The following is a 27,116-nucleotide window of genomic DNA, read 5'->3' as shown; positions in this document are numbered from 1 at the left end:
GATTCTAAGAGTAATGGGTTTGTTTGTTTTGCACATTGCCATCATCCTCCTCTGAATGTTGCCCTTGGCCCTTTTGCCACAGAGATCCCCATAGAATAGTAGGGAAAGCAAGCAATTAGTAGATGTGGGTCTCTGCCCCTCTCAATGCCTTGAGTTGAGGGAGATAGATGGCTAGAATGAGAAGTCTGGTAGATGGCGATCAGGCTTTTGCATTGAGTCAACTCGTTGTTGAAGTCTCCCGCCTTTCCTTTCCGAAGAACCAAGATAGAATGAACGTCGGCCCCTATGTCAATTTCAAATGAGCAACATTTTTTGGTTTTTTTTTCTCTTATATCCCGTTAGCATCGCAATTGCGATGTTTTCAAGTTATAGTTGAAAAAAAGGGCCAAAAATCACATAACATTTTTTGCCGTCGCAATTCCACTCCATATGTATTGGAGATAGCGCCACAATTGCGACGACATCGGGCTAAAATTGAAAAAAAAAAAAAAAAAAAAAGCCAAAAACACATTACATTTGCTTGACGTCGCAAATTGACCCCTAATGTATTAGTGAAACCCACTATATGATTCATTATATAAAGAATTTGGTTAAGGATATTGACCCTGTTAGGAGTCTATGAAGCATATATAGTGTCTTGAGTCCCTGTTAGGAGACTAAGCCTTGTTAGAAGCCTCAACCTTGTTAGGAGTTGGTATATACAAATGTGTGCAAGTAGAGCCCACTACCCTAACATGCAACTATACAATAAGTTCTTCAAGAAATAAGTATACATACAATATTAAGATACTTGTTGTACTTCACAAATCTTCTGATTGACAATTATTCATATAAGGGTGACTGTGCATATATCAATCTGCATCATATTTCGCATAACAATGCTTCGCATCATATAGAAAAATATCGCATTCACTTGTTACTGACATTTCACAAGATCATTGATCACACATTATCTTCATATGCTCACACACTTTACTTATACCAAAAATATTAGAAAATTCTTCATTAGTTGGCTCACAAATCATTCTTAGAGTCAGCTCACCAAGAATTAATAATCAAAACAATTATTCAAGTCGATTAACTTATTTTACTAATATGCTTTGTTCTGCATTGTATCATCACTACATCACTAATTCCTTCATAACTCGAACTCAGATGATCGTATGAACATGTGTGTTGGTATACATCATCAGTAGGATGTCATGCATCTTTGGTTAACTGTGCAAGAGAATATTTCAAGGGAATATTTTGCTATCATCAAATCTATCATGTTGTTGTAACACTATTTGATACTTAGACAATTTTCCTTCACAAATGAACATCACTAATCTGCAAAGAAAATATCTTGCCATAAATGACAACCATAACTTACCTTATCTAATTGATTGGACATATTGCCAACATCATTGACTTTTGTGACCGCCCAAATATCTCATTTTGGCTTTAGTGCAAAAATTGGAGCTTCACTATGAGTTTGACAAGTTATACTCCACCATAAAGTTTGTTTAATGATAAGATTAAGTTAGAAGATTCTAGAAGCCTTAATCAAGTTGAGAGTTATTGCAATTTTTAGGTGGTTGAGTTAGGAGCATATTTAGGTGCAAATTTGAGGGTGGAAGAGTGTTCACCCAATCTCTACATTTAGAGAGTAAAGTCAGGATTGACGGAGGAAGAAGGATAGCTCTCCTCAAATTTTAGTTTTCCATAACCATTTGTGAAGGTAGGAATTGTTCAAGTTCTTGTCTTCATGTTGTATTTTCATTGCTTAAGTAAGTTTGTGCATATGTGTGTATTCGTATGTATGACGAACATGTTAGGGATGGGATTGTGATGGGTTTCTTAAATATTTTCTTTTTGTGTTTTACATTTTGATTTATGAGGGAAACTATAAGGGTTGTGTTGGCATTACTCACCCTCGAATAGAGTAGAAGTGGCCATGTATGAGAGGAGGGCTTTAGTTGCACTCTAAGTAGTGCAGAGTCTCTCCTCATGATGACGAGAGAGAGAGAGAGAGAGAGAGAGAGAGAGAGAGAGAGAGAGAGAGAGAGAGAGTAGGGTGATATGGGCCCCTACTCATCAGTACAAACCATTTTTGTATTTTGAGAAACTGGGAAGTGAAAGAACGGAAGTTCTTATGACTATAGCCTCGGAAGGGGCATCTATTATGGTGTTGTGACTAACTTCTCCTGCCCTAGAAAAATCCACCTTCTCCCTAGTCTGGTTCGATAATGAACCTATTGTGCAAATCTGGGATGGGAGTAAATGAGTTGAATGTATCTTCGTGTTAAAATTGTTTGTCTCCCAGTCAGTTTCGATTTCTCCATGGTTACCTTGATGTTATTTGCAAATTTGGCAGCGGCTACCTTAATACAGAGCCAAGTAGGATTTTAGAGTTGTTTCAATTCAAATGTTTGGAAGATTTCTCCTTGGGATAATGATCCTATTGTAAAAAGTTATTGTTAAACTTATTTTTCAAAATGACCATGATGTTGGGTTTTCTTCCCTGGTTCTTTCCTGACAGAATCTTTGAATCAAGTGATTCAATAAAATGAATAAGAAGTGGCTAGCCCGCATATGTTGAAAAAAAAAATGAGTATTTCCTTTCATATGATATTCCTTATGACTCAGTTTATATGCATATGTTGATCGATAAATAGATGCAATGATGTTTTACCTTCCCTTTGGCATTCTTATAATTCAAATTTGTATTCATATGATTAATGGTAATTAGACAAAATGATGATATATATTAAGTTATGCAATTTGATTTCGAACTATGTTAAGAGAATTCAATTATATGAATGGTATTTCATCTTGTATCTTGGTAATTGTTGGAAAGAAAAAAAAATCCTTTTCGATTGCATCATTATAACATCAACATTAAGCTATTAATCAACCTAGAAAAAAGTATATATATCCCCTTTGGCTATCTAAATAAATTTGAAAATCTTACACTAAGGAAAAAAATAGACATTGAAAAAAAAAACTATCTTCCATGAGAAAATTGCTATCTACCCTTTGTATGGGAAAATTTTAATCCCTTGGTGAAAAGAGCATATTCTCTTTAGGTTCTTTTAATATCTTTTGTTTTTATTTTTATTAATATTATAAATTAAATAAACAAAAAAAAGAATATATAAAAGAATCTACTAACCTATGTCTATCCTAAGTTTCACCTAATATTCTTTAACCCCCACCAAACTTAATTCATAACACTCCTTGCCAGTGCTTTAGAGAGGATGATGTCACCCCTAAGGAAGTGCACCCTTCCTTTCTACTGACCGATGTGGTATGGGAAGGAGAACAAAATTGTTTGGGTTTAATGCTTAAAGTGGGGTATGAATCCCCATCCACCAAGTCAAATAAGGAGGCACCTAAATAGTTGAAGACCCACCCAATCTCTTCCTCCATAATTCACATGCCTACATCCTTGCCTTGGGGCGTACTCTAACATAGGATAGACCATCACCCTTGGGCGGTGCATCTTACACTTGGGGAATGTGTCAGGCCTTAGGGAAGTGCTCCCAAGGCAAGGGGGGATATGGTAGGTTGCTAAGTGGATGTAGGGTAGGGTTAGATAGTCTAGGGTAGAAGAAAATGTGTGTTAGAAGTAGTTAAGGGGATAGGGTTAGAGGAAGGTTAGTGGGTTTGGGGTTAGTTATTAGAATTTAGAAACGACAAATTATTTTCAAATGTTTTTTATTAAGGAAAATAGGTTTTGAAGGGTACTTGAAACCCTTTACAAATCATAAAATTTTCAATGAAGCCCAAACCAAACATAACTATAGCCCAAAGGTGGAATAGATCAAAATTATTATTAAATGTTAAGTTAGTAAGTATAATGTTAAAATTAGTTAGATAGGTTAGTTGTTAGGAGTAGTATACTTGGTTAGTAAATTTGATTAGTATTGTTTTAGTTTAAATGAAGTTTAGTCAATTTATGGATATATTATAAAGGTATTAAATTTGTTAGATGTTTAGGAAGAGTAATGTTATTTTTTAAAAAAATTGTTTTCAATGATGTATTAGATATGTTTAAGTATTAGAATAGGTTGTAGGCTTAATTATTATTATTTTGGTTGTAATGGGCACCCTTGGATGTCCCAAAAAAACTAAACCAAATTGTTGAAAGGAATTATGTCAAACAGTTTGCATTCAACTTCTTAAAACCCCTTATAACTGCGGAAATCAAACGTTTATTTGTTTGTTGTGTTTCGTGCATGGAATTGGTATCATACAACATAAACAAGAAAGAAACTACAATAATATGCAAAGTGGAAATGAACGACTGCTAATAAAATGTTATTTTCAGAATTCATAAAACCAAATACATGGCAGATTTATCAACTCACTAATTACTTCAGCAGTATTGACATAATACTCCAGCCCATGCTTCCGAACTTGCTGCTACAATACTTTGTCCTTCAATCAGTCCACTACCTTCATAATACCATTCCCTCAAAGCAGCATAAGCGTCGGACAAGTAGTGAAGAAGATATGAGCAAAATATCAAATCTGCCTGTAGCCGGAAATGCAACTAAACTGCCTGATAAAGAAGCCAATAAGCAAGAATTCCAAAGGCCAAACCCCAAGGGAATGACGTCTAGAATGTTACAAGAGAGGATAGACGTCCTCAAATGCCAAGAACACAGCTGCAACTCACACACCAATTTCTTCTCATATTCAACCTCTCTAATGAAGCCACAAATGCTTCCTTTTATTCTATTCCCACGGGTCCGCTCAACTCATATGGGCAATGTGGGATAAAAGATGTGTAATATAAAACATATATTAAAATACCCCTTATGTCTCCCTTGGGTACACATCACCATAAAATAAATATTAAAGTAACACTTTAATATTTTACAATTAAATTAGACGTTACTTTAATAAAACTTCAGGCATTAAAATGTATTAGCAATCGGACTCCGAATAATGCGAGTGATAGCTCATCGAAAAGCTCTCACCAAGGAGTATTGAATCCAATCACCAAAATTGACCTGCACTGTGTCCTGCCGACTTACTAAAAATAGTAAGTATGCCTGAAACTGAGTAAATCAACTTCGTTTTGGCCCAAACTGGAAATGACTAGGCCAAAACACTCCAAGATCCCATTAAACCCTTCGTTAGCCCTCGGGACCATGTAGAACAAGGCTAACGCGCACACACTTGGTCAACTGCTAAAATGGGGACATTACATTGGTTTAGTTATTTATTTAAAATAATCTATTAGAAATTGGAATTTTAGATTTGCAATTAAAATTGTTTAATTTTGTTCTTAAAATCTTCAATGAATACATTGTCATTTAATTTTGAAAGAGGAATATAGGAATAGTATAATTTTAAAAGGGGGATAAAATTATTTTTAAATGTTTGAGTATTATTTTTAAATATTTAAATATGTCTAATAACCTGGTGAATTTAATCTCCATAATTATAGTTTTGGTGAAATTTAATATAAGCAGGGTCAATTGTGAATTGGTTAAGGCTCAATCGGACGAACATTTTAAATTTGTATGGACCTAGGAAAATGAATGTCTCAAATAATTTTAATAGTCAATATTTCCATGATTGTAGCCTATTTTAAAAGTTTAACTAGTCTTAAGGTGTTTTGATGAACATTCTAGAAAGATATAACCTGTTCAACTAGGAGATAGAACTGAAACACGAAATGGAATATAGAACTCTAACAAACTTAATGTGTCATGTAAGTATTAGTCAAACATGTTTCAACATAGTAGATTTATTTTTAAAAATTTTTAAAAAATTCATGTGTTTTTGCCTCGTTATTTTGGGCATGACAACTTCCAAGTGCCCTTCTATCTAGAATCTCTTAGTCCTCGTCTACCATAGTTCATTTTTTCTTGGCTTTTCCTTCCAATGGATTCCATAAATCCTTTTGATAAAGATAGTCCTCCATTTGCATTTTCCATAATTGAAAATTTTGCCCATTAAACTTCTCAACCTTCAACTTACCCTCATCTGTCATTACTCCCACTCAACCGTGAGACCTTCCTGTAGAGGATAGCTATATAAGAAGAAAAAAAGATGACAATCTGGCTTTGATACCACTTATTAGTATTGACCACAGACAGAAATAACAATTACATGTAAATATAACCAATATTAGAAAATAATAGATCACACAAAAGAGAACACAACACACAAGGATTTAATGTGGTTCACCCAATCCCTGGGCTGTGTCCACCAACAACAAGTCTAATATTATTATTATCTAGTGATTATAATCTACAATCCCTTACAGCTCAATATCGTCGCAAGAAGCTACAATCTCATCATACATTATGAAATCCCTAACCCTAAGCCACTTTTTACAAAGTTTTATTGCTTACAAAATTAGGGCTAGAATAAGTCGTCCAATAGAAAAATAACAATAAATGGCTTTAACTATAGTGAATCATTTTTGGCTGTGGGGGAACCCCTATGGGGGTGTTGCCCTTCAACCCCACCCTATACTGCGACAAGTAGCCCACCTAGGTCGCTATCCCAAGCCCCTACAAGGGGCACTACCCCCAAACCCTCATAGAAATAATTTGGCGAGAACTGCACCAAATAAACCTTTGAGTCTGATTAGGCTCCACATCACAACAAGAGGTGAACATCAAAATGGGATTTTGATTATAATAAGTCCCTAAACAACACTAACACTTTTCCTTAACTCAATGTAGGTGAGGAATAGGCTTGTAGAGTAAACATGAACCTTTACGAGGGGGCCTAGCAAAAATGATCTTATGTGTATGTGAACAACAATGCAATTCGTAGGTCTCCCTACAATACATTGGTGTCTAAGACCAAGACTTCATCCATTTTTGGATTGGAGGCATACAACTCTGATTGCTTATTTTTGTAATCAAAATATTTTTATCCCTACGTATTACTCGGTTATTTCAGTAATTCAATTATTGTATTTAATTAAAAAATTAAACATATTTTTTCTCTTTTGCCAAAGTGCTAGTAGAAGTGAGGAAGCACAATGTGCATCTTCCCTTCAAGGTCTTGATGTTTTGAAGATAACAAATTGTTAGGATTTAAAGAGAAAGAAATAACAATTACATGCAAATATAACCACTATCATAAAATAATAATTTGCAGAGAAGAGAACACAAGACACCAAGATTTAATGTGGTTCACCCAATCCTTGGGCTACGTCCACCACCAGTGAGTCCAATTTTTTATTATCTAGTGATTACAACCTAATTACAATATGTAATCCCTTACAACTCACTACCACCACAAAAAACTATTATCTCACCACACCTTATGAAATCCCTAACCCTAAGCCATTTTATACAAGTATTTTTATCACTTCAGGGTTAAAATTAGTTACAACATGTTGGCCCAAAAATGCCATTAAAATAGCCCCTCGAAAAAGGAAAAAACTCAAAGGTTGCATCTCAAACCCCTGATAGTCATGGTTGATAGGCCACAGCTATATTAGAGGTTGTCACCCCCAAACCCCATTTAAGGCCCAGCCCGACCCCAAACCTTGCCAAAGAATTATAGAATATGTATAGTACTTCCCTAAATAGTCACTACAAATTAACACAAATCTCCTATAGTATAATTTTATTGATTTAAGTAAAGCATATTTTTATGGGTATAATCTATTCCTATTCACTAATACTAAGATTACTTAATTACTTATTATATTTCCTAGCTTTTCAAGTAAGAAAATCAAAGCAAAATAAACCTTATAAAGTAGTGGAATTGAAAATCCTTTATTAATTTTTTTTCCTTTGCAAATAAAATCGATCCTATAATAGCTAGTGATTTTCATTCAAGAATGATAAGATTTCCTAGATAGAAAATTATTTTGATTTTAGAATACGTAAATGAATGTATTTTCTATGTTATATTTCTCTTGTATTCATCTACCAATATAGTTTAGGTTTTTTTTTGCCAAGGAAGAGGGTTGGGATTGCCTTACCTTCTAACATTAATTTCTCAAACATTTTGAAGAAAATTATATGTATGCATTTTACTAGGATTTAATCACATTAATTAATGTAAGCTTCATCATTTATATTGTTATTATTTCATAAATACTTCTCATAAAGATTAGAAATCTAGTTTAAATATTATACTTCACTATTTGTTTCAACAAAAATAAGTAACATAATCAATTAAGTACTCAAAATGTATTAACAAGTTAAAATAAACTATAAGTAGTTTAAAAATATTGTTTTAATAATATAAATATTAGCCTTAGCCTTTATTTCCTATCCACTCTCACCTAGGATTTAATCACATTAATTAACATAAGCTTTATCATTTATATTGTTATTATTTCATAAATACTTCTCATAAGATTATTACTCTAGTTTAAATATTATACTTCACTATTTGTTTCAATAAATAAACTATAAGTAATTTAAAAATATTTTTATAATAATATAAATATTAGCCTTTATTTCCTATCCACTCTCACCTAGGATTTAATCACATTAATTAACATAAGCTTAATCATTTATATTGTCATTATTTCATAAATACTTCTCATAAGATTATGACTCTAGTTTAAATATTATACTTCACTATTTATGTCAACAACAAATATAAGTAACATAATCAATGAAGTTCTAAATTTGCATTAAGTTAAAGTAAACTATAAGTAATTTAAAAATATATTTTTAATAATATAAATATAACTTGTATTTGCTATCCACTTTCACCTTATTTGATTTAAATTTAAATACTACATTTTTGTCACAAATATTATTATTTTCTAAAAATAAAAATATTAATTATAATTAAAATAGTTCATCATATTTTGAAACATCATTTAAAATATTTTATTATTATCATATAATTTATTCATATGCTCTTACTATATTTAAATACTACATTTTTGTCACAAATATTATTATTTTCTAAAAATAAAAATATTAATTATAATTAAAATAGTTCATCACATTTTGAAACATCATTTAAAATATTTTATTATTATCGTATAATTTATTCATATGCTCTTACTATACTCTGTATAGTACCTTTTGTCCATTATGTATTAAGTTAAAGTAAACTATAAGTAATTAAAATATATATTTTTAATAATATAAATATAACTTTTATTTCCTATCCACTTTCACCTTATTTGATTTAAATTTAAATACTACATTTTTGTCACAAATATTTTTTATTTTTATTTTTTAAAATATAATTAAAATAGTTCATCATATTTTGAAACATCATTTAAAATATTTTATTATTATCATATAATTTATTCATATGCTCTTACTATACTCTGAATAGTACCTTTTGTCCACTAGTTGTTTTGCATATTCAATTTTCTATCTTAGATTTGCATATTCAATTTTCCAATGCACTTCCTATACTTTAAATATGGTACTTCTTATCCAGTACTCTGAAAATTTTGTCCATTGGTTGTTTTGTCCACTAGTAATTTAGATTTGCATATTCAATCTTCCACCTTGGTTTTGCATATTCAATATAAAGATTTCATATGAATTTAACCATTTTAATAGTATCCTAGATTTGCATATTCAATGTAAAGATTTCACCATATTTTACGAGTAATCCTAGATTTGCATATTCAATGTAAAGATTTCCTAAGAATAGAGAAATTTAAATATACTTTAAGAATTAAGAACAATCAAGAAATTTGAAGTTGAAGTGAAGTTGAATGATGTACTCAATTTTCCATCTTTGTTTACATATTCAATTTTTTTTTTAAATTCAATTTAAAGATTGTTAGAAAGTTAAAAAAATTGAAATTGAGTGATAGTATTCAACTTCCCATTTTAGTTTACATTCTCAATTTAAACCAAGTATTCCATTTAATTTAATTTTTTAAAAGGTTTTCAATTTAAAGATTTTCTAAACGTCCAAAATTTTGAAGTTGAGTGACATACTCAATTTTCTATCTTAGCTTTACATATTCAAAAAAAAAATTAAATCAATTTAAAGATTTTCTATAAGTCAAAAATTTTGAAATTGAGTGATGTACTCAATTTTCTATCTTAGTTAGCTTATTCAATTTAAAGAATTTCTAAAAATGGAGAAAATTGAAGTTGAGTGATGTTTGCATATTCATTTTTTCTTAAAAAATGAGAAAGAAAAAAGTTATATTCCTATGCTCTTCCTGTACTCTAAACATAGTACCTTTTGTCCACTACTTGTTTTGTCCACTAGTAACTTAGATTTGCATATTCAAGTTTCCACCTTGGTTTCTAAAAGTCAAAAAAAATTGAAATTCGTACTCAATTTTCCATCTTAGTTTATATATTCAATTTTAAAAAGGTATTCAATTTAATTTTAACATAAAAGGTTTTCAATTTAAAGATTTTCTAAAAGTCATAAAATTTTAAGATGAGTGATGTACTCAATTTTCTATCTTAGTTAGCTTATTCCATTTAAAGATTTTCTAAAAATGGAGAAAATTGAAGTTGAGTGATGTTTGCGTATTCAATTTTTCTTAAAAAATCAAAAAAAAAAAATTTGAAGTCGAATGATGATATTGATTATGCTAATTAGAGAAATTAAGTTTTAAATTACTTTTCATTATTATTTTTCATTTTTTTTAAATTAAATTTGAAGTTGAATGATGATATTGATTATGCTGATTAGAGAAATTAAAGTTTTAAATTAATTTTCATTCCTTTTTTTATTTTTTTTATTTTTTTATAAGAAAGAAATTTTCCAACTATCATAATCCCTTTTAGTGAAAAGAGAAATTTGGACTTGGATGATTTTATTTTTATTTTTTTGGGTCGTATTGTAGCAGATACTTTATGCTCCCACATTTCAATATCTCGCACTTAATATTACAAATGTAGGGCACCAACTCGATCTACCCAAAATCCCATTGATTTGCTGAAATGTTATAAAATGCTATGTCATATGTTAAACTGAATCAACATTCATCCAAACAACCAAAACAGAACACCAATAAATAGAAATTAGTGAGACCTGAGAGGTCTCACCACCTCCACCCCTTCCAGCATAGAAAAATATACCAACTTCCCACAGAAGGAAGATATTCAAAAAAGGCATCTCTAATACACTGTAGTTTCAAGCCATGTATTAATCTGACATGAGTGGCTCTTCTTGTACCACATTTAATCTGACATGAGTGGCTCTTCTTGTACTACATTTGAATCTGAATCTGTACCACATTTAAGGGAAGAGGATCCAACAGTTGTAATTTGAGTATTTTCCATAAAGTAGTCTGACCCAGGGCACGAAACAATTTCTACTGTTTCATCCTTCCATCAACAGAAGGATCTATCCTCCAAGGCTGCCAATGCCCAAAATATGCTCCTCTAGACTCTTCTATCATGTTGCTAATTTCTTCTCGACGGTCTCATTCTGAAGCTTGTATAGTCACCGCAATAACTACAAGTAGCTTTATGTTCTACAAGGTTTTCCTTATGATCAAGCAGCCTCTGAGCCCTTGAACGTTAAGTGGCAACAACTTCAGCTGTAACACATGCAACATTTTATGCATCTAATACCCTTAGCTCTGCATCAAAACCAAAGCCAGTTTGTGGCTGTGTAGAATTTGGACTCGAAAGACTATAATCGGAGACTACCAATGATGAATTATTCTGTTGATCACAAGTCCAAGTATCCCAATAAGAAACATGTTCTTCTCTTTTGTCCAGTTCACAATGGGAAGTTCCCTCTTGTTGTGGATCTTTAGAAGGCCACAAAAAGTAAAAACTTTCTTCTTTGATTTCCTTTACATCTTCTTCTTTCGTTGGTATTCCCTGTTCATCTTGTATCAAACATCCATATAATTCACTTGTATGGTTGCTTCTGAAGAAACTGCACTACGGTCGTCTCAATTTCTGAAGGGCTAGAATTTCAGAGATACCCAACGCATCTGAATAAGTGTCTTACCCAAAACTAGCCCAATTGTGTCTTCTGGGTGCTAGACTAATGACATTCTCTGATCTCTTAAATTAATGTGATGTCCTGCATTAAACTTCCTGTGTGATCTTTGTTTTTGTGTCTTATTTGGAACATCCAATCCTCTTGGCTTAAGGCAAAATACAAACATAGGAGGTCTTTCAAGGTCCATTCCTTGAGGTCTTTCAATGTCCATTCCTGACCAGTAACTAACCTGAAAACATATCTACTATGTAGACACCACAATCCTGGTTTCTTCAGATCTTCCATCTTTATTTGTGCCTTCTATATTCATAGAAAGTAATCGTGCAGAAGATCCATAGAATCATTCCTATACACACACCAATGAACAATTTGAATTTTCGTCGAAGAATAAGAGGTGGGTTAATTTTTCTTTAAAAATCCGCTTATTTTCTTAGAAACCTGGCATTTTGCAAGAGTCGAGGCATTCAAACACTGGACTTTAATGTTTGGATGGAATCTTAAAATAAATTAATGTTGAGATATAATCTTAAATTTATTTTAGTAGATTCATTCATATATTAGGCCTATTGACTGGGTTTAGGGTTACCATCACTGTCAAAAGAGCATTCTGAAACATTTGTTGCCCTCGTAATAAAAGCAGAGAGACAACATGCCAGGATGTGAAAGAGCACGTGTTGCTAGAGGTATGCCTATGCTTTCATATGCATTTTAATTTTTCACATGATAGGCAAGATGCTCTAATCGGGATGCTGACAATTGTTATGGAATTTGGCTTGACACTAGTTTTGCATTTGTAAAATGATTTTCTACAGAGGAGCTTGGTAAGGTTCTCAAGAATCTTGGAGAGGACAACACCATGTAAGACTGTGAGTTGATGATTTAAGGTGCGGATTGTTAATTTCCAAGGGTTTTTGAGAAAACAAAAAACATGATGGTGGTTTTGGAATTACAATAGACAGATTTTGAGAATCTAGGGTGGTGATTGTTCCTTTTTAGGATAGAGACAATCAAAGAAGTCTTCATTTTTACTGAGAAGAAGAGCTCTTGCAATATGTCAAAACAATAATCCATCAACCTATAATCATTCTTCTATTTTGGGTCATGCATTTATGGCTTCCTGTAACTAAGCTACAAGGTCTCGTTTATTGCTTCGTGATCATTCTCATTTCTAATCTATTCTTTTGGTTCTTTTCAACTATAGATTTAGCGATTCAAATAACTTCAAAATGGATCTGAACCATTCATGATGGTAAACAGTAAGAAAAATCATTAACTAATGAAAATTCACAGCTATGAAAAATCAAATTCAACACATGTTCAGATTGCTTTGCCCAAAGATGACTATAGAAATCCATGAGATTTCCTTTCCTCTCTTTGCTTCAAACAACCTTCTCTTTGATTAATCCTTTCATCCTTTAACCTTCTTCAATGTCTTGACTTTCCATTCAATTCATGCTATGAACAATGACTAAGCCCTTTATGGTGCATGCCTATATATATATATATATATATATAATGAAGACTCTTTTGTTCTCTATTTGGACTTATAAAGCCATGCTCCTCGCCAAAGCTTCTTGTTCCCTGTATGATGCAGGAGCATCCAGAGGTATAAGAGCAATCCTGTGTCACCCAAAAAAAAATGTACTTAGAGTTAGTTTCTGTTTCATGTGTTTTCATTTTTGGATACCCATTTGGGTCAAATAAAAGTTCCAACTCTCACAGTTCCACTATCAGTGTGCTAGAAAATCCCAAAAAAATAGGAGTATGTAATTGGGCCATCATTTTGGTAAACTAGAAAGTATGAATTGGCTAGATGAATGTAATTATTATTTAGAGCATTCCAGAAAAAGAATCAGGTCAAAAAGCCCCACGGTTTGAAAGTTATTGCAGTTTTTCGGATTTTGGAGACCTCCTAAGAATGCTTCAAAGTTAGATTAGGGGCATTAAATGACCTCGAAAAGGGCCGAAAAATGGGGGACGAGCGAAGCTGGTCCATAGGGCTATAGAGCGCTTCGAGAGCTTTCTGGAAATGTAAACGGTTCATCAATCGGAGCTACGGTTCAAAAGTTATGCCTCCCGGAAGTTCGGTAACCATTTCTAGATTCTTCTAGATTTGCACCAACTTCTAACGCAGCTTCTGGAACCTTCTATTTGGTCGGTAGATGCCTACTAGCACTTTCTAGAATGTAATCCTAGTCCTTAACCCTTCGGGGTCTATTTAAGGAGATTTCTGGCATTGTAAAAGGCAGTTCGGAGTGGAGTTTGAAAGGAAGTACTGAAAGGAGAAATTATCTCCACATTTATACTATTGTAAGCCCTTAGGGCATGTTTTGAAGTTTATTTTCTCTGTACTGAATGTACTAGTTTATTTCTCAGTTAATATAATTTCCCCTTTTCTATTGTGTCCATTTTGTTCTTGGGTTGTGCCCCCATCAAGTGGTATCAGAGCTGATTTTTCTGAGTGTGTAGACAGAGCGCCAACTGTGAGGCAGTTTGCACCAGGACTGTGTGGTTGTGGGTTTGAGTTAAGAAGATGCCTCCACGAAGAAAGCGTGGCGGAAAGGCTAGAGCTATTAATCCTGAGGAGGTTAGAGCCCTCCAAAGGCAAGTACAAGCATTGCAGGAGGAGCTCCGTAGAGGATCAATTGTGGTCGCAGGTGATGAAAGTGAAGATGACAACGAAGAAGACAAAATTGGACCAGAAGGGGAATTTGACGGGGAAGTTCTGAATCATGCAGAGGAAAGGCTTTTTAGGGCCATTACTAAGTTTGGGAAAAGACCCACAATTGAAGTGAGTGTATTTTCAGGAAATCTGAAACCAGATGAGTTGATCGATTGGATCAATGAACTGGAAGAATACTTTGAGTATGAGGATATCAGGGACCCAAATAGGGTTAAGTTTGCAAAGGCCAAACTGAAAGGCCATGCCAAAATCTGGTGGCAAGAGGTTCAATTGGAAAGAAACAGAAGAGGAAAGGAGATCACAAGATGGGATCGCATGGTGGACAAATTGAAGAAGCGGTTCATTCCTGTGGACTACGAGCTTGATTTGTTTAAGAAGATGCATGGGTTAAAGCAAGCAGGAAGATCAGTCAAAGAATATACAGAGGAATTTTACCGACTCTTGATTAGAGCGGGGCATGCAGAAGCAAATAAGGAGAAGGTTGCTCATTATATCAGTGGGTTGCGACCTAGCATCCAAGAGGAATTAAGTCTGGTAAGAATGACCAGCATTGAAGAGGCATACCAGTTTGCCCTACGAGTTGAAGAGAAGCTGAATAAAAGGTTTGAAGGAAGACAAAGAGGGCGCGGTCAAAGAGGAAGGGGAAGTGGTAGATCATCTGGAGGCCGCAATGAAACCCAAAAGAAAAATGAAGATGTGGGTACTAGCAGGAACCAGAGGAATGAGGGTTTCAACCGCTCCCATGATCAAGACTTTGGAAATCAGAGAGGAAGAGGTAGAGGACATGGACAAGGAAGAGGAGGCTTCCGTGGTACTTGTTTCCATTGCAATGAAGAAGGTCATCGTGCCTTTGAATGCCCTCAACGACAAGGAAGGACAGATAGGAGAGCTGAGGGCCAAGCTAGGGTTGCTCATGTGGATGAGGATGCACAATCATCACATTCAGAGGATGTAGAAAGAGGAGAGACCTTGGTAAATGAAAGAGTCCTACTAAGTGGTGAGATTGAACCAGGACAACGGAGGAGTTTGTTCTGTACCAGATGCAAGTGTGAGGATAAATCTTGTGACGTGATCATTGATGGTGGTAGCACTGATAACTTGGTATCAGAAGAGATGGTCTCTAAGCTGAAGCTCAAGAGAGAGCAACATCCCCAGCCCTATCGGATTGCTTGGGTAAAAGATGATCATAAGGTCCTGGTAAGTGAACAATGTTTAGTGAAATTCAAAATTGGGAGTTACCATGATGAAGTTCTCTGTGATGTTATTTCGATGGACGTTTGCCATCTATTGTTGGGTAGACCATGGCAGTTTGATAGACATGCAATACATGATGGACATGCAAACACATACTCTCTGACAAAGGATGGAGTTCGCCACAAATTGAAGCCCATGAAAAAGAAAGGTGAAAAGGTATGTAGCAGTGCTAGGATTTGTCTTGTTGATGAAAGGAAGTTTTTAGATGGCATGAAACATCAGCATATGTGCTATGCTTTGATTCCTAGGAAAGATAAAGAAGGTAGTAGTGAAATACCACTTGAAGTTTCAAATTTACTAGGGGAGTTTGGAGATATTATCTCTGATAATGTTCCAGATGGATTGCTACCAGTAAGGCAAATCAGTCATCAGATAGATCTGATTCCAGGAGCTAGTTTGCCTAACAACGTTGCTCACAGGATGACTCCTACTGAAACAAAGGAGCTAAATAGACAGGTTCAGGAGCTGTTGAGGAAGGGCTTGATTCGAGAGAGCCTGAGTCCATGTGCAGTACCTGCAGTACTCGCACCAAAGAAGGATGGAGAGTGGAGGATGTGTACAGATTCTCGAGCTATAAATAGGATAACCATCAAGTATAGGTTTCCTTTGCCAAGGATGGATGATCTTATGGACTGCTTGAGTGGAGCTCAGTACTTCACAAAGATAGATCTGAAGAGTGGTTATCACCAGATACAGATTCGAGAAGGAGATGAGTGGAAAACAGCCTTCAAGACCAAGGAGGGTCTTTATGAGTGGTTAGTCATGCCCTTTGGATTGACGAACGCCCCAAGCACCTTCATGCGGCTCATGAATGAGGTACTTAAGAAGTTCTTGGGAAAATTTGTTATTGTTTATTTGGATGATATTTTAATTTTCAGCAAGACTTTGGAAGAACATTTATTTCATATTTGTAGTGTCCTTGAAAGGCTAAGGGAAGAGAAACTGTTAATTAATCTGAAGAAGTGTATCTTTGCAAAAAGGGAGTTAGTCTATTTGGGGTTTGTTATATCACCTGAAGGTCTCAAAATGGATCCAGAGAAGGTAAAAGCCATCTTGGAATGGCCTACTCCAAGGTCTGCTACTAAGGTAAGATCATTTCATGGTCTGGTTAGTTTTTACAGGAAGTTTATTAAGAATTTCAGTGGCATATGTGCACCCCTAACTGATACAATAAGAGGGGATAGAAAAGAGTTCAAATGGACTGCAGCAGCTGCGAGAAGTTTTGAATTGTTGAAGAAGGTAACAGAACAACCTGTGTTGGCACTTCCAAATTTTAGAAAGGTTTTCCAAGTGGATTGTGATGCCAGTGGCAGCGCTATTGGGGCTGTATTAAGCCAAGAAGGTAAGCCTATTGCATATTTTAGTGAAAAATTGAATGATGCAAAGAAGAAGTATTCTGTTTATGATCAAGAGTTCTATGCAATAGTTCAGGCCTTAAAGAAATGGAGGCATTATTTATTGCCAAAGGAATTTGTTTTGTATACTGATCATCAGGCATTACAGTACCTAAATAGCCAAGGTAAATTGAATCAGAGGCATATGAAGTGGGTAGAGTTCTTGCAGAGTTATACATTTGTGTTGAAGCATAGAAGTGGAAAATCTAATAGGGTTGCAGATGCACTAAGTAGGAGACAGTTGTTGCTTATAGTAATGCAGGTTGAAGTAGTTGGTTTTGATGAACTCAAGAATTTGTACCCCGAGGATCCTAATTTTGCTGAAGCATGAAAAGCTTGTAGAGAGCCCGTTGTTGTAGATAGAACCAAGTGGTTAGACTATTTGATTCAGGATGGCATGTTGTTCAAGGGTAGTCAATTGTGAATTCCAAGGAGTTCCATGAGGGAAAATTTGATTAAGGAGAAACACAATGGAGGGATGGCAGGACATTTTGGTCGAGATAAGACCATTGCCATTCTGAGAGAACATTATTTTTGGCTTCAAATATCACAGGATGTGAAGAAGTTTATACAGAGTTGCCAAGTTTGTCAAGTTGCCAGGGGTTTAGTCACAATACTGGCCTATATCAGCCATTGCCTATTCCATCAAGGCCATGGGAGGACATAAGTATGGATTTTGTTCTTGGATTGCCAAGGACACAAAGGGGTAATGACTCAGTATTCGTGGTGGTTGATAGGTTTTCCAAAATAGCACATTTCATTCCATGCCACAAAACTCATGATGCTGTCCATATTGCAGACTTGTTTTTCAAAGAGGTGGTAAGACTACATGGACTCCCAAGGAGTATAGTTTATGACAGAGATACTAAATTTGTGGGGTATTTCTGGAGGACATTGTGGAAGAAGTTGAGAACAGACCTAAAATTCAGTTCCACGCATCACTCGCAGACTGACGGCCAAACAGAAGTGGTAAATAGAAGTCTGGGCAATTTGCTGAGATGTTTAGTTGGGGATAAGCCCAAGGGATGGGATTTGATTCTACCACAGGCAGAGTTTGCTTATAATAACTCTGTAAATAGGAGTACTGGAAAATCACCATTCCAAATTGTATATGGGAGTAGCCCAAGGACTGCACCAAAGCTGAGGAAGATAGAGCAAGGGGAGAGGACAAGTGCTGACGCGGAAGAATTTGCTGAACATATCAAGCGTCTACATGAGGAGGTTCAGGCACACATTACCAAGATGAATCAAGAGTATAAAGCTAGGGCTGATCAAAGGAGAAGACATAAGGAATTCCAAGTAGGGGATCTAGTCATGGTGCACTTACAAAAAGAAAGATTTCCAGCCAGTACTTACAACAAGCTGAAAATGAAAAAATTTGGCCCCTGCAAAATTTTGAAGAAACATGACTCAGGAAATGCATATGAAGTGGAGCTGCCAAATGGTATTCACATTTCTCCCATTTTCAACATTGCAAATTTAACAGAGTATCATGATGATGGTGCAGATGAGGAGCTGGTGTTAGAGCCATGTCCAATTCCTGCTTCTAAGGAGGAGATAGAAGACATTCTAGATCATTGTGTGGGTAGGAGTACCAAAAACAGGCAGTATGAAGAGTATTTGGTCAAATGGAAAGGACGACCGATCGAGGACTCAACTTGGATTTCAGCAGCTGAGGTTTCCCATTTGGGATTTCCTCTACCATTCATAAAGTGACAGGGTCACTTTTCAATCTACCCTGCGTGTCTGATGCAGGAGCATCCAGAGGTATAAGGGCAATCCTGTGTCACCCAAAAAAAAATGTACTTAGAGTTGGTTTCTGTTTCATGTGTTTTCATTTTTGGATACCCATTTGGGTCAAATAAAGGTTCCAACTCTCACAGTTCCACTATCAGTGTGCTAGAAAATCCCAAAAAAATAGGAGCATGTAATTGGGCCATCATTTTTGTAAACTAGAAAGTATGAATTGGCTAGATGAATGTAATTATGACTTAGAGCATTCCAGAAAAAGAATCAAGTCAAAAGGCCCCACGGTTTGAAAGTTATTGCAGTTTTTCAGGTTTTGGAGACCTCCTAAGAATGCTTCAAAGTCAGGTTAGGGGCATTAAATGACCTCGAAAAGGGCCGAAAAATGGGGGACGAGCGAAGCTGGTCCATAGGGCTATAGAGCGCTTCGAGAGCTTTCCGGAAATGTAAACGGTTCGTCAATCGGAGCTACAGTTCAAAAGTTATGCCTCCCGAAAGTTCGGTTACCGTTTTTAGATTCTTCTAAATTTGCACCAACTTCTAATGCAGCTTCTGGAACCTTTTATTTGATCGGTGGATGCCTACTAGCACTTTCTAGAATGTACTCCTAGTCCTTAACCCTTCGGGGTCTATTTAAGGAGATTTCTGGCATTGTAAAAGGCAGTTCGGAGTGGAGTTTGAGAGGAGGTACTGAAAGGAGAAATTATCTCCACATTTATGCTATTGTAAGCCCTTAGGGCATGTTTTGAAGTTTATTTTCTCTATACTGAATGTACTAGTTTATTTCTCAATTAATATAATTTCCCCTTTTCTGTTGTGTCCATTCTGTTCTTGGGTTGTGCCCCCATCACTGTATAAACACTTTAATCTATTCTTGCATCAATACCAGTACTCATTTAAAATGAAAATGTTCAACAATTTATATACAAAGATGTCCAAAATCAATCCACTTCTATTGTTCATCATGACATTTGTGACAAAATTACCTAATAGCATTTAATTGTTCCAGGCCCCATTTGTGCTCTGGAACATAATGCAAAGTCTGGTGTTGGCAGTTTCATCTACCACGCCCTTCTTCAATCCTCCATATTTGCACTTTCTTTCAAAACATCCTTCATTACCAACTTGACATTGATCATTTATGCTTAAGAGATGCTTTTGAAACAGGTTATAGATACCAATCAAAATCACCTAAAAATGTGGAAGCATGGCCAAGGCAACTGAACTATCCACTAGCATGCCACGTATCCACCCTTCTTCCCCCAACTATTCGCATATAATCTAACCCCCTAAAGAATAATGCTCTAGAGTGACACAGATTTAAGGTCAGATTACTCTCATCTCTTCCACATTCTCCGCATAAGCCCTTCCACAAAGCACAATTCTCCACGTCTTGGCCAACACGAATCCTGTTGCTAGTGTCAGCCCAAATCATCCCTACTGTGGGAAGGTTCAGGGCACATCATCATCGGTATTGTGCAATTTACTTTTATTTTGTTTTTGTTCTAGCTAGTATAATGTATCCTTATAATAGGCACAAATCAATATCAAAGTGTACCGTGTAAAAATTAGAAATGATAAATTGGACAGTTGAATATTGTTTTAGTAAACTAAATGTAAGGGTACAAAACATTAAGAATGAGAGAGCAAAAATTATTGTGATGACCTTAGTTAACATGATGTTTTAAATCAGGCTTTTGTAAAATGAAAGATCATCAGAACTCTTCAGTACTCCTCTAATTTTATATATAGGCTCTTCTCCTTTCATTTTAATCTTTCCAAACCTTAAAATTCAACAACCGTTTCTTCATTCAGATGTTTTTTTATTTCTCTGCTGCTTGGAAGCCATTTGACAATTTATAAGCATTTAAGGCAGAGCCTTGTTGGAGTGAGGATTTAGAAAAAGTTCGCCTACTTTTGTTCTGTCTATTTGCTCTATTGCTACTGAATCTGCTACTTTTTTCTTTTCTGATCTATGAATATGGTTGATGGATATTGTCATTTCATTAACCATTTTCAAGGGTTCCTCAATTGCAATGTCGACTTTTGAACCGTTGCATCTATGCTTTGCCTAAAATCCCTTCGCAATGACAGACTAGAGTTGGTTTAGAGGCTAATTAGCTTGAAGAGCTAGGTTGTTTCAATTACGAAAGAAAAATCATGTTTATAAGTTTATATTTTGCTAGGTTAAATTTTGGATGAGATTATTTGCCAGCCTTTACTGAGGTCTGGGGTAAGTTGTCCTACACTCTTAATATGATAAATTTGGATCTGGAGATCTGCATTAATTGATTGATAAGGATTTGAACCTGTATGATGCTTTTTGAACAAGGTTGTGATCTTTATTGGCTACATTGTTTTGTTATTTTAAGAGTTTGCAAATCAATGCATTGAAAGGAAAAAGTATGTACAGGTAAACATTTTGGAGAATGGATGTTCTTAGGTTAAAATCACAGATCCCCTTGGCTTGGGCTTCTTTTATAAGAAGACATATTGAAATAGTATGTTTGGAGATTCTGAACATTGGATGGTCTTCAATGCTTGCCACTACAGGTGCCATACCCCCGCCACATTGCCTTCTCCCACTGTCCCCAAAAGAAAATAAAGAAATAAAGTCTGATATGCAACAGCGATCAGAAAATTGCTTATTAATAAGACATCACAATTTCCTGATACTAGGCCACACAACCACACAAGGGAATTAATACTCGTTCCTTTTATTTGGCAACGTTTTAGTCTTGACAAATCGTTGAACAAAGCAATTACCAACTGCCAAAAAAATTCAGCCGTTGATAAACTTGTTTGAATTACTTGCAGTATTCCTATAAGCTATTGTCACTTGGAGTATTTCTGATGTCCCATTGACCTACTTTAGCAATAATTTATTTCTATCTTTCTAATATGCACCATCCATCTTTCATAAAATCAGAAAACATTCTATCTTGTGAGCTTGATGAATGAACCATTGATGCAATGTTGTCCAGCGATAGAAATTAAAGCCAAAACGAAAACAGAGAGAATGCATAGCCATTCTTCTTTGAAAATTTAGAAACGTGCTTTTATATTTCTGCTTCAGATTATAATTATTTCAAATAAGGTCTGACATGTTTTGTCATGTGCTTCTCCGCAAGGACCACTGGCTTTGTGAGCCACTCATTTAATAGCGCTAGGTGGAAAACTTAAAAAAATATTGTTCTATTCTGCATTTGGCAGGGATTCCAGATGTCATAGCTGTTTTTTTTTAATTAAAATTCTTTATTTCATCTAGTTGGTACAAGGAGTTCAGAAAATAATCTTAAAGCTTGGGCTGGAGTAGTACAGGAAGGGTTAAAAAGTTCAGAAAATGATTTCTAAAGTTGAGCTGGAATAGTACTGGGATGGACACCTCTCAGAAAATCCTACTGCTTCACTTCTGTAAATATCACCTAGATGCAATGAGTGCTAAGAATCCATTCATTCTTATAAGAGATGAATTCTTGTGAGCCACACTACTCATGAAACTTGGGTCAATGAGTTTGACTCAAAAAATTAGTAAGCTGAATCTTGATAGCAATTTTACAATTTCTCCTACTAATCAATTGATGAGCTTAAGGAATTTTCTAAAGAATTATTTATGGGGTATAACACAAGTTGAAGGTTTTGCCAATGGGATTGCAAGCAAAGTCGGCTTAACTAGGGAAGAAACTTGGAAACTAAGCGCATTTGACCTGGAGTAGTACTGGGATGGTGACCTCTCATGAAGCATTGGACTTAAGGGCTTTCTAATTAATGGCACATGCAGTAAAACATGTGTTGAAAGTTCTGTCAATGGGATTGCAAGGAAAGTGAGCTTAACCAGGGAGAAAACTGTAGTTAAGCACACTTGACCTAGATTAGTTTGGGATGAGTGACATCCTACGAAGTACCAGGCTTAATGGGTTTCCTAATGAATAGTTCATGGAGTTAAACACTTGCTGAAGGTTTTGTCAAAAGAATTGCAAGCAAAGTGGACTTAATCAAGGAGGAAACTCTGTAGTTAAGTGCACTTGACCGACCTCCCACATACTGAATTTTAAGGGCTTTTCAATGAAAGTTTCATGGGATTCAACACCTGTTTAGGTTTTGTCAATGAGATTGCAAGCATAGTGCGCTTAACCAAGGAGGAAACCCTTAGTTAGGCGCACTTGACCTAGAGTAGTACTAGGATGGGTGACCTCTCGCGAAGTCCTAGGCTTAAGGCTTTTTTAATGAATGGTGCGTGGGGTACAACACTCATTTAATGTTTTCTCAATGGGATTGCAAACAAAGTGGGCTTGACTAAGGAGGAAAGTTTGTAGTTAAGCGCATTGACCTAAAGTAGTACCAAGATGGGTGACCTCTGGCAAATTAACAGGCTTACAAGCTTTCTAATGAATGGTTCATGAGGTACAACGGTTGTCAAAGGTTTTGTCAATGAGATTACAAGCAAAATGGGCTCAACCAGGGAGGAAAATTTGTACTCAAGCACACTTGACCAAGACTAGTATTGGGATGGGTGACTTATCATGCTGTCCAGTCACCTTTGTGATCATGGCCTAGCTGCACTAATGAAACTTGGGTCAAAGAATTTTTTTATCGCCTAGGCGTAACAAGTGCTAAGTGTGAAAAACAACTCATTTGTTACATCCACATAGCAGATGAGTAAGATGATTCCACATAACAAATAAGTAAGATGATTTGTATCCATAAGTAGAAGGTTTGCAACGAATTTTTCAATGTGCATGGTCATATTGATAAGGAGGTGATTTTTTATCTCTCAAATTTGACTTGTTAAGAAAACAGCTCTTACTTATCAATACAAATCTCTTCTAAAATTCTCTCTCTACTTAATAGCCCTTTTTCCACCCTTTCTGTAAAACACATCTCCTATTTATCAATACAAATCATCTCTACAATGATTTAATATTATATAATCCTCTTCCTTATCAACACAAATATTTTCTAAAATTCTTTCTCTACTCAATAGCCCTTTTTTCATCCTTCATATGAAACACATCTCGTACTTATCAATACAAATCATCTCTAGAATGATTTAATATTCTAGAGTCCTAATAACAATATGACAATTTGACTTGTTGTGAAAACAAGTCTTACAATTTTGACTTGCTTTAGTATGAACAGTGTGACAATTTGACTTGTTGTGAAAAACAACTCTTACTAATCGATAAAAAACATTTTTTTTTTAGAAAACAATTCTCTAAATAATATGTCTTTTTCCATCCATTGCAATTTGTTTGATTGAAAAAACCATGTTTTTCTAATAAATTAATCTTTAAACTTAAAGCCCTTTTTTCATCCATTACTATTTATTTGATTGAAAAAGCAATGTTTTTCTAATAAAGTCAATGTTTTTCTAATAAATTAACCTTAAAAGCCCTTTTTATATCCATTACTACTTGTTTTTTAACAAACGGATCTTAAAATTTATATTGAAAGACATATTAGAAGTTGAAAACTTTGTAAAACCGAACTCTCGAAAGAAAAACTTTTGGAATTTTACCACAGGTTAAAATCTTGAGGTGATATCTTACAGTTGGAATCAAAACATGATGAAAAATAAAATACGCATTACCTTTTTATGCAGATTATATTGTTCCAATTTTGTTTAAAACAGTTGTGAAATAAAACACAGTTTGTAGATAATAGCAAAACTCCCAGAAAACCAGATAGGGGGAAATATCATATACATGTACATTTTAGGTGGGCAATACGAGTAATTATGCATTTCATCTTCAGTAAAAAGATTGGCAAGAGGGCCTATAGCAGAGCATGGCAAAATTTCGGTCACACTAACATATAAGCATCTGCTGCACATATACGAGTGCTATGTACCACAAACTTCATATTCTCTATCGCTGATTAACATACCGCATATATATAAACAAAAAAGCGCGCACACAGAAAAAAGAGACTCCACCTAGTGTTTGAGCTCCTTCTACTCGCCAACACAGCTGTTCATATTTCTGAAGAGGAACACAACAAGTCCCGGTTTGAAGACGTCTGTTGCAGCGGAATTCAATACAGCTTTTAGACGCCCTTCTTCGTGGTTTCCCATATATCCTCTGCATACTCCCATGACCTTCTGCAAAAGTACTTTGTCTGTTTCAACATCGTTCTGGGCATAACCGGAATATTTTGCAAACCCCTCAAGGCACATATAATTCCCTGGAATAACCTCTTGGATGGCATAGAATACATCCCTATAAGAAGGCAAAGTTGTCCTGGCATTAGGATGAATGCGCTTTAATCCAAAAATATTGTAGTAGAGATGGAAAAAAGAGGCTCTTATCATGTGCTTTTCTTCAGTTGTCAGGGCATCTATGATGTTTTCCACTCGCATAGCAATTTCCCATAACTCAAGATCGGAGAGCATGGTTGCATCCATGGCCTCCACAAGTCCCCCGATTTCCCGCAACGGTGATCCTAGGGATCTTTCTAACACGCACCGCTTGCAACCACACTTACATCCCATGAATCCCGCTTCCCGTCTGAGCAATGGATAAAGAGTGTCGATGTAAGGGATTGTTATTTCTTCTCCAGCAGCAATTTTTCTTGCAGCTATAATAAACATGGCTTCTCCCACGACAATGCAATTGGCGTTGGGATAACAGGAATGTTTAATGAAAGAGGGAAGTACCCACAAACCATATTTCTCTCTTTGTCTATTTATCTCCCTATTTATTTCAATAGGTTCTATGTTACAGCCCGCATTGAGAATAATCTTGGCAAGTTTATGCTGGTCTAGATCCCAATGATTGCGAATATCGAAATTATTCCAACTGGCATTATTGATCCGAAACAGATCCATGGGTGGAGCCCTAATCTCATCTGAATCGGCAAGATACTTTAGCTGCTGCATAATCCTTGGAGATGACGCCGCACAGGATAGGACTTTGGCCCCTAGTTCCCGTTTAACATGACTCTGCTTTTTCCTTGCTTCTATCATACATTTCATGACTCTTTCATGGTTTCCACGCAATCTGGTTATCTCGGTGCAGGAAGATGCAATGGCGTTGTCCACGACCAGAAAATCCCCAATATCTACCTCGTCAGTGGTAAACAACCCTCTGCCCAGCCCTACTGATCTTTTAATCAGGACAGGACCAATATAATTGCTAAACTCAGGTACATTGCTACAAACGTTTAAGAAACATGCAGAGAGATCAAATTTACCTTGTTGGTTCTGACGGCTGAGTTCCATTGATTTTTCATAGTGCATTTGGATATCTTTTGCAGTTGGGGACTGCTGCAGAGCTCTGCCAAAGCATAGGCAAGCTAACTTGTACTCTCTGAGATAGTAAAAAGCACGACCTTTGCGAAACAATGACTTGAGGTGCTTATCGTCAAGAGTTAAAGCCTTGTCACAGTCTTGTACAGCAGCCCCGTATTCTTTTAACGTAATCCTTGCCTCTGCCCTGTTTGAATACGAATACAGAAGGGCTTCCTTCACCTTTTCCTGGATGTCTGAGGAAGAGGGCACCCTTTGGGGCTCAAATTTGTTGTGAGACAGAGCCAGGTCTATGCATTTGGAGTAAAACTGAATGGCCATGTTCCAATCCTCATCCCGGAAGCACTTGTTGCCCTTATTGCGCAATTCATGCAAATCTTTACACAAAGAAGTTTCTGCATTTCCGAGGTAGGAGGCCAAAATCGGATTATCCATCATAGAACAAGAAATTATTTGACGAATTATAGAGAGGCCTGCAACTCCTTGAGCTTTTCAATCAAGATGATTTCTCAGCTGTTCGCCATAACCTTCCATAATTTTTTCGTGTCTCCAGCAACATGCCTTCCTTTTCTGCTATAAATGTAGTTTAAATGTCTTAAAAACGCTACAATGTTTTTTCTGCCACGTTACCGCACCGCCTCTTCGTGCCACCTTCGTTTTGGCGTAAACGTCTCCGCACCGCCTCTTCGTACGACAAATAACGCATAATTGTTGCCGACGGGACATACTTGTTTTTATCATTCTTTGTTCTTATATTTCTGATTATTAAAAATACAACTGCTCCATCACGAAGCGGCTGGAAGTATTATTCAGGGGACAAACAATCCCTTTCGGCGGCGGTTTAATTTAGGGGAGAGGATCTGGTAGTTTTGTGATAGTAATTGTTCACTTAATGTCCAATTTTTTTGAAAAAATT

At 35.6% G+C, this 27,116-nt stretch overlaps 1 protein-coding gene across 1 annotated transcript; it reads right to left on the bottom strand.

Annotated features, from left to right (window-relative positions):
* Nucleotides 1–13,250: 13,250 nt before the first annotated feature.
* On the bottom strand, nucleotides 13,251–26,905 carry LOC149562445 (methyltransferase FGSG_00040-like). The gene is made up of 2 exons (XM_089825943.1): nucleotides 24,890–26,905; nucleotides 13,251–13,497 (listed from the first exon to the last, which is right to left on the bottom strand). Exon 1 carries the CDS (start codon nucleotides 26,636–26,638, stop codon nucleotides 24,908–24,910), a length of 1,731 nt encoding a protein of 576 aa, XP_089682069.1. The 5' UTR covers nucleotides 26,639–26,905; the 3' UTR covers nucleotides 13,251–13,497; nucleotides 24,890–24,907.
* Nucleotides 26,906–27,116: the final 211 nt, after the last annotated feature.

Source organism: Cupressus sempervirens, chromosome 4, assembly GCF_028749045.1.
Source record: "Cupressus sempervirens isolate cs-2001-9-10 chromosome 4, ASM2874904v1, whole genome shotgun sequence".
NCBI classification, from domain to species: domain Eukaryota; kingdom Viridiplantae; phylum Streptophyta; class Pinopsida; order Cupressales; family Cupressaceae; genus Cupressus; species Cupressus sempervirens.
The sequence above is the reverse complement of the archived record's forward strand: the minus strand, read 5'-3'. Positions and strand labels throughout refer to the sequence as shown.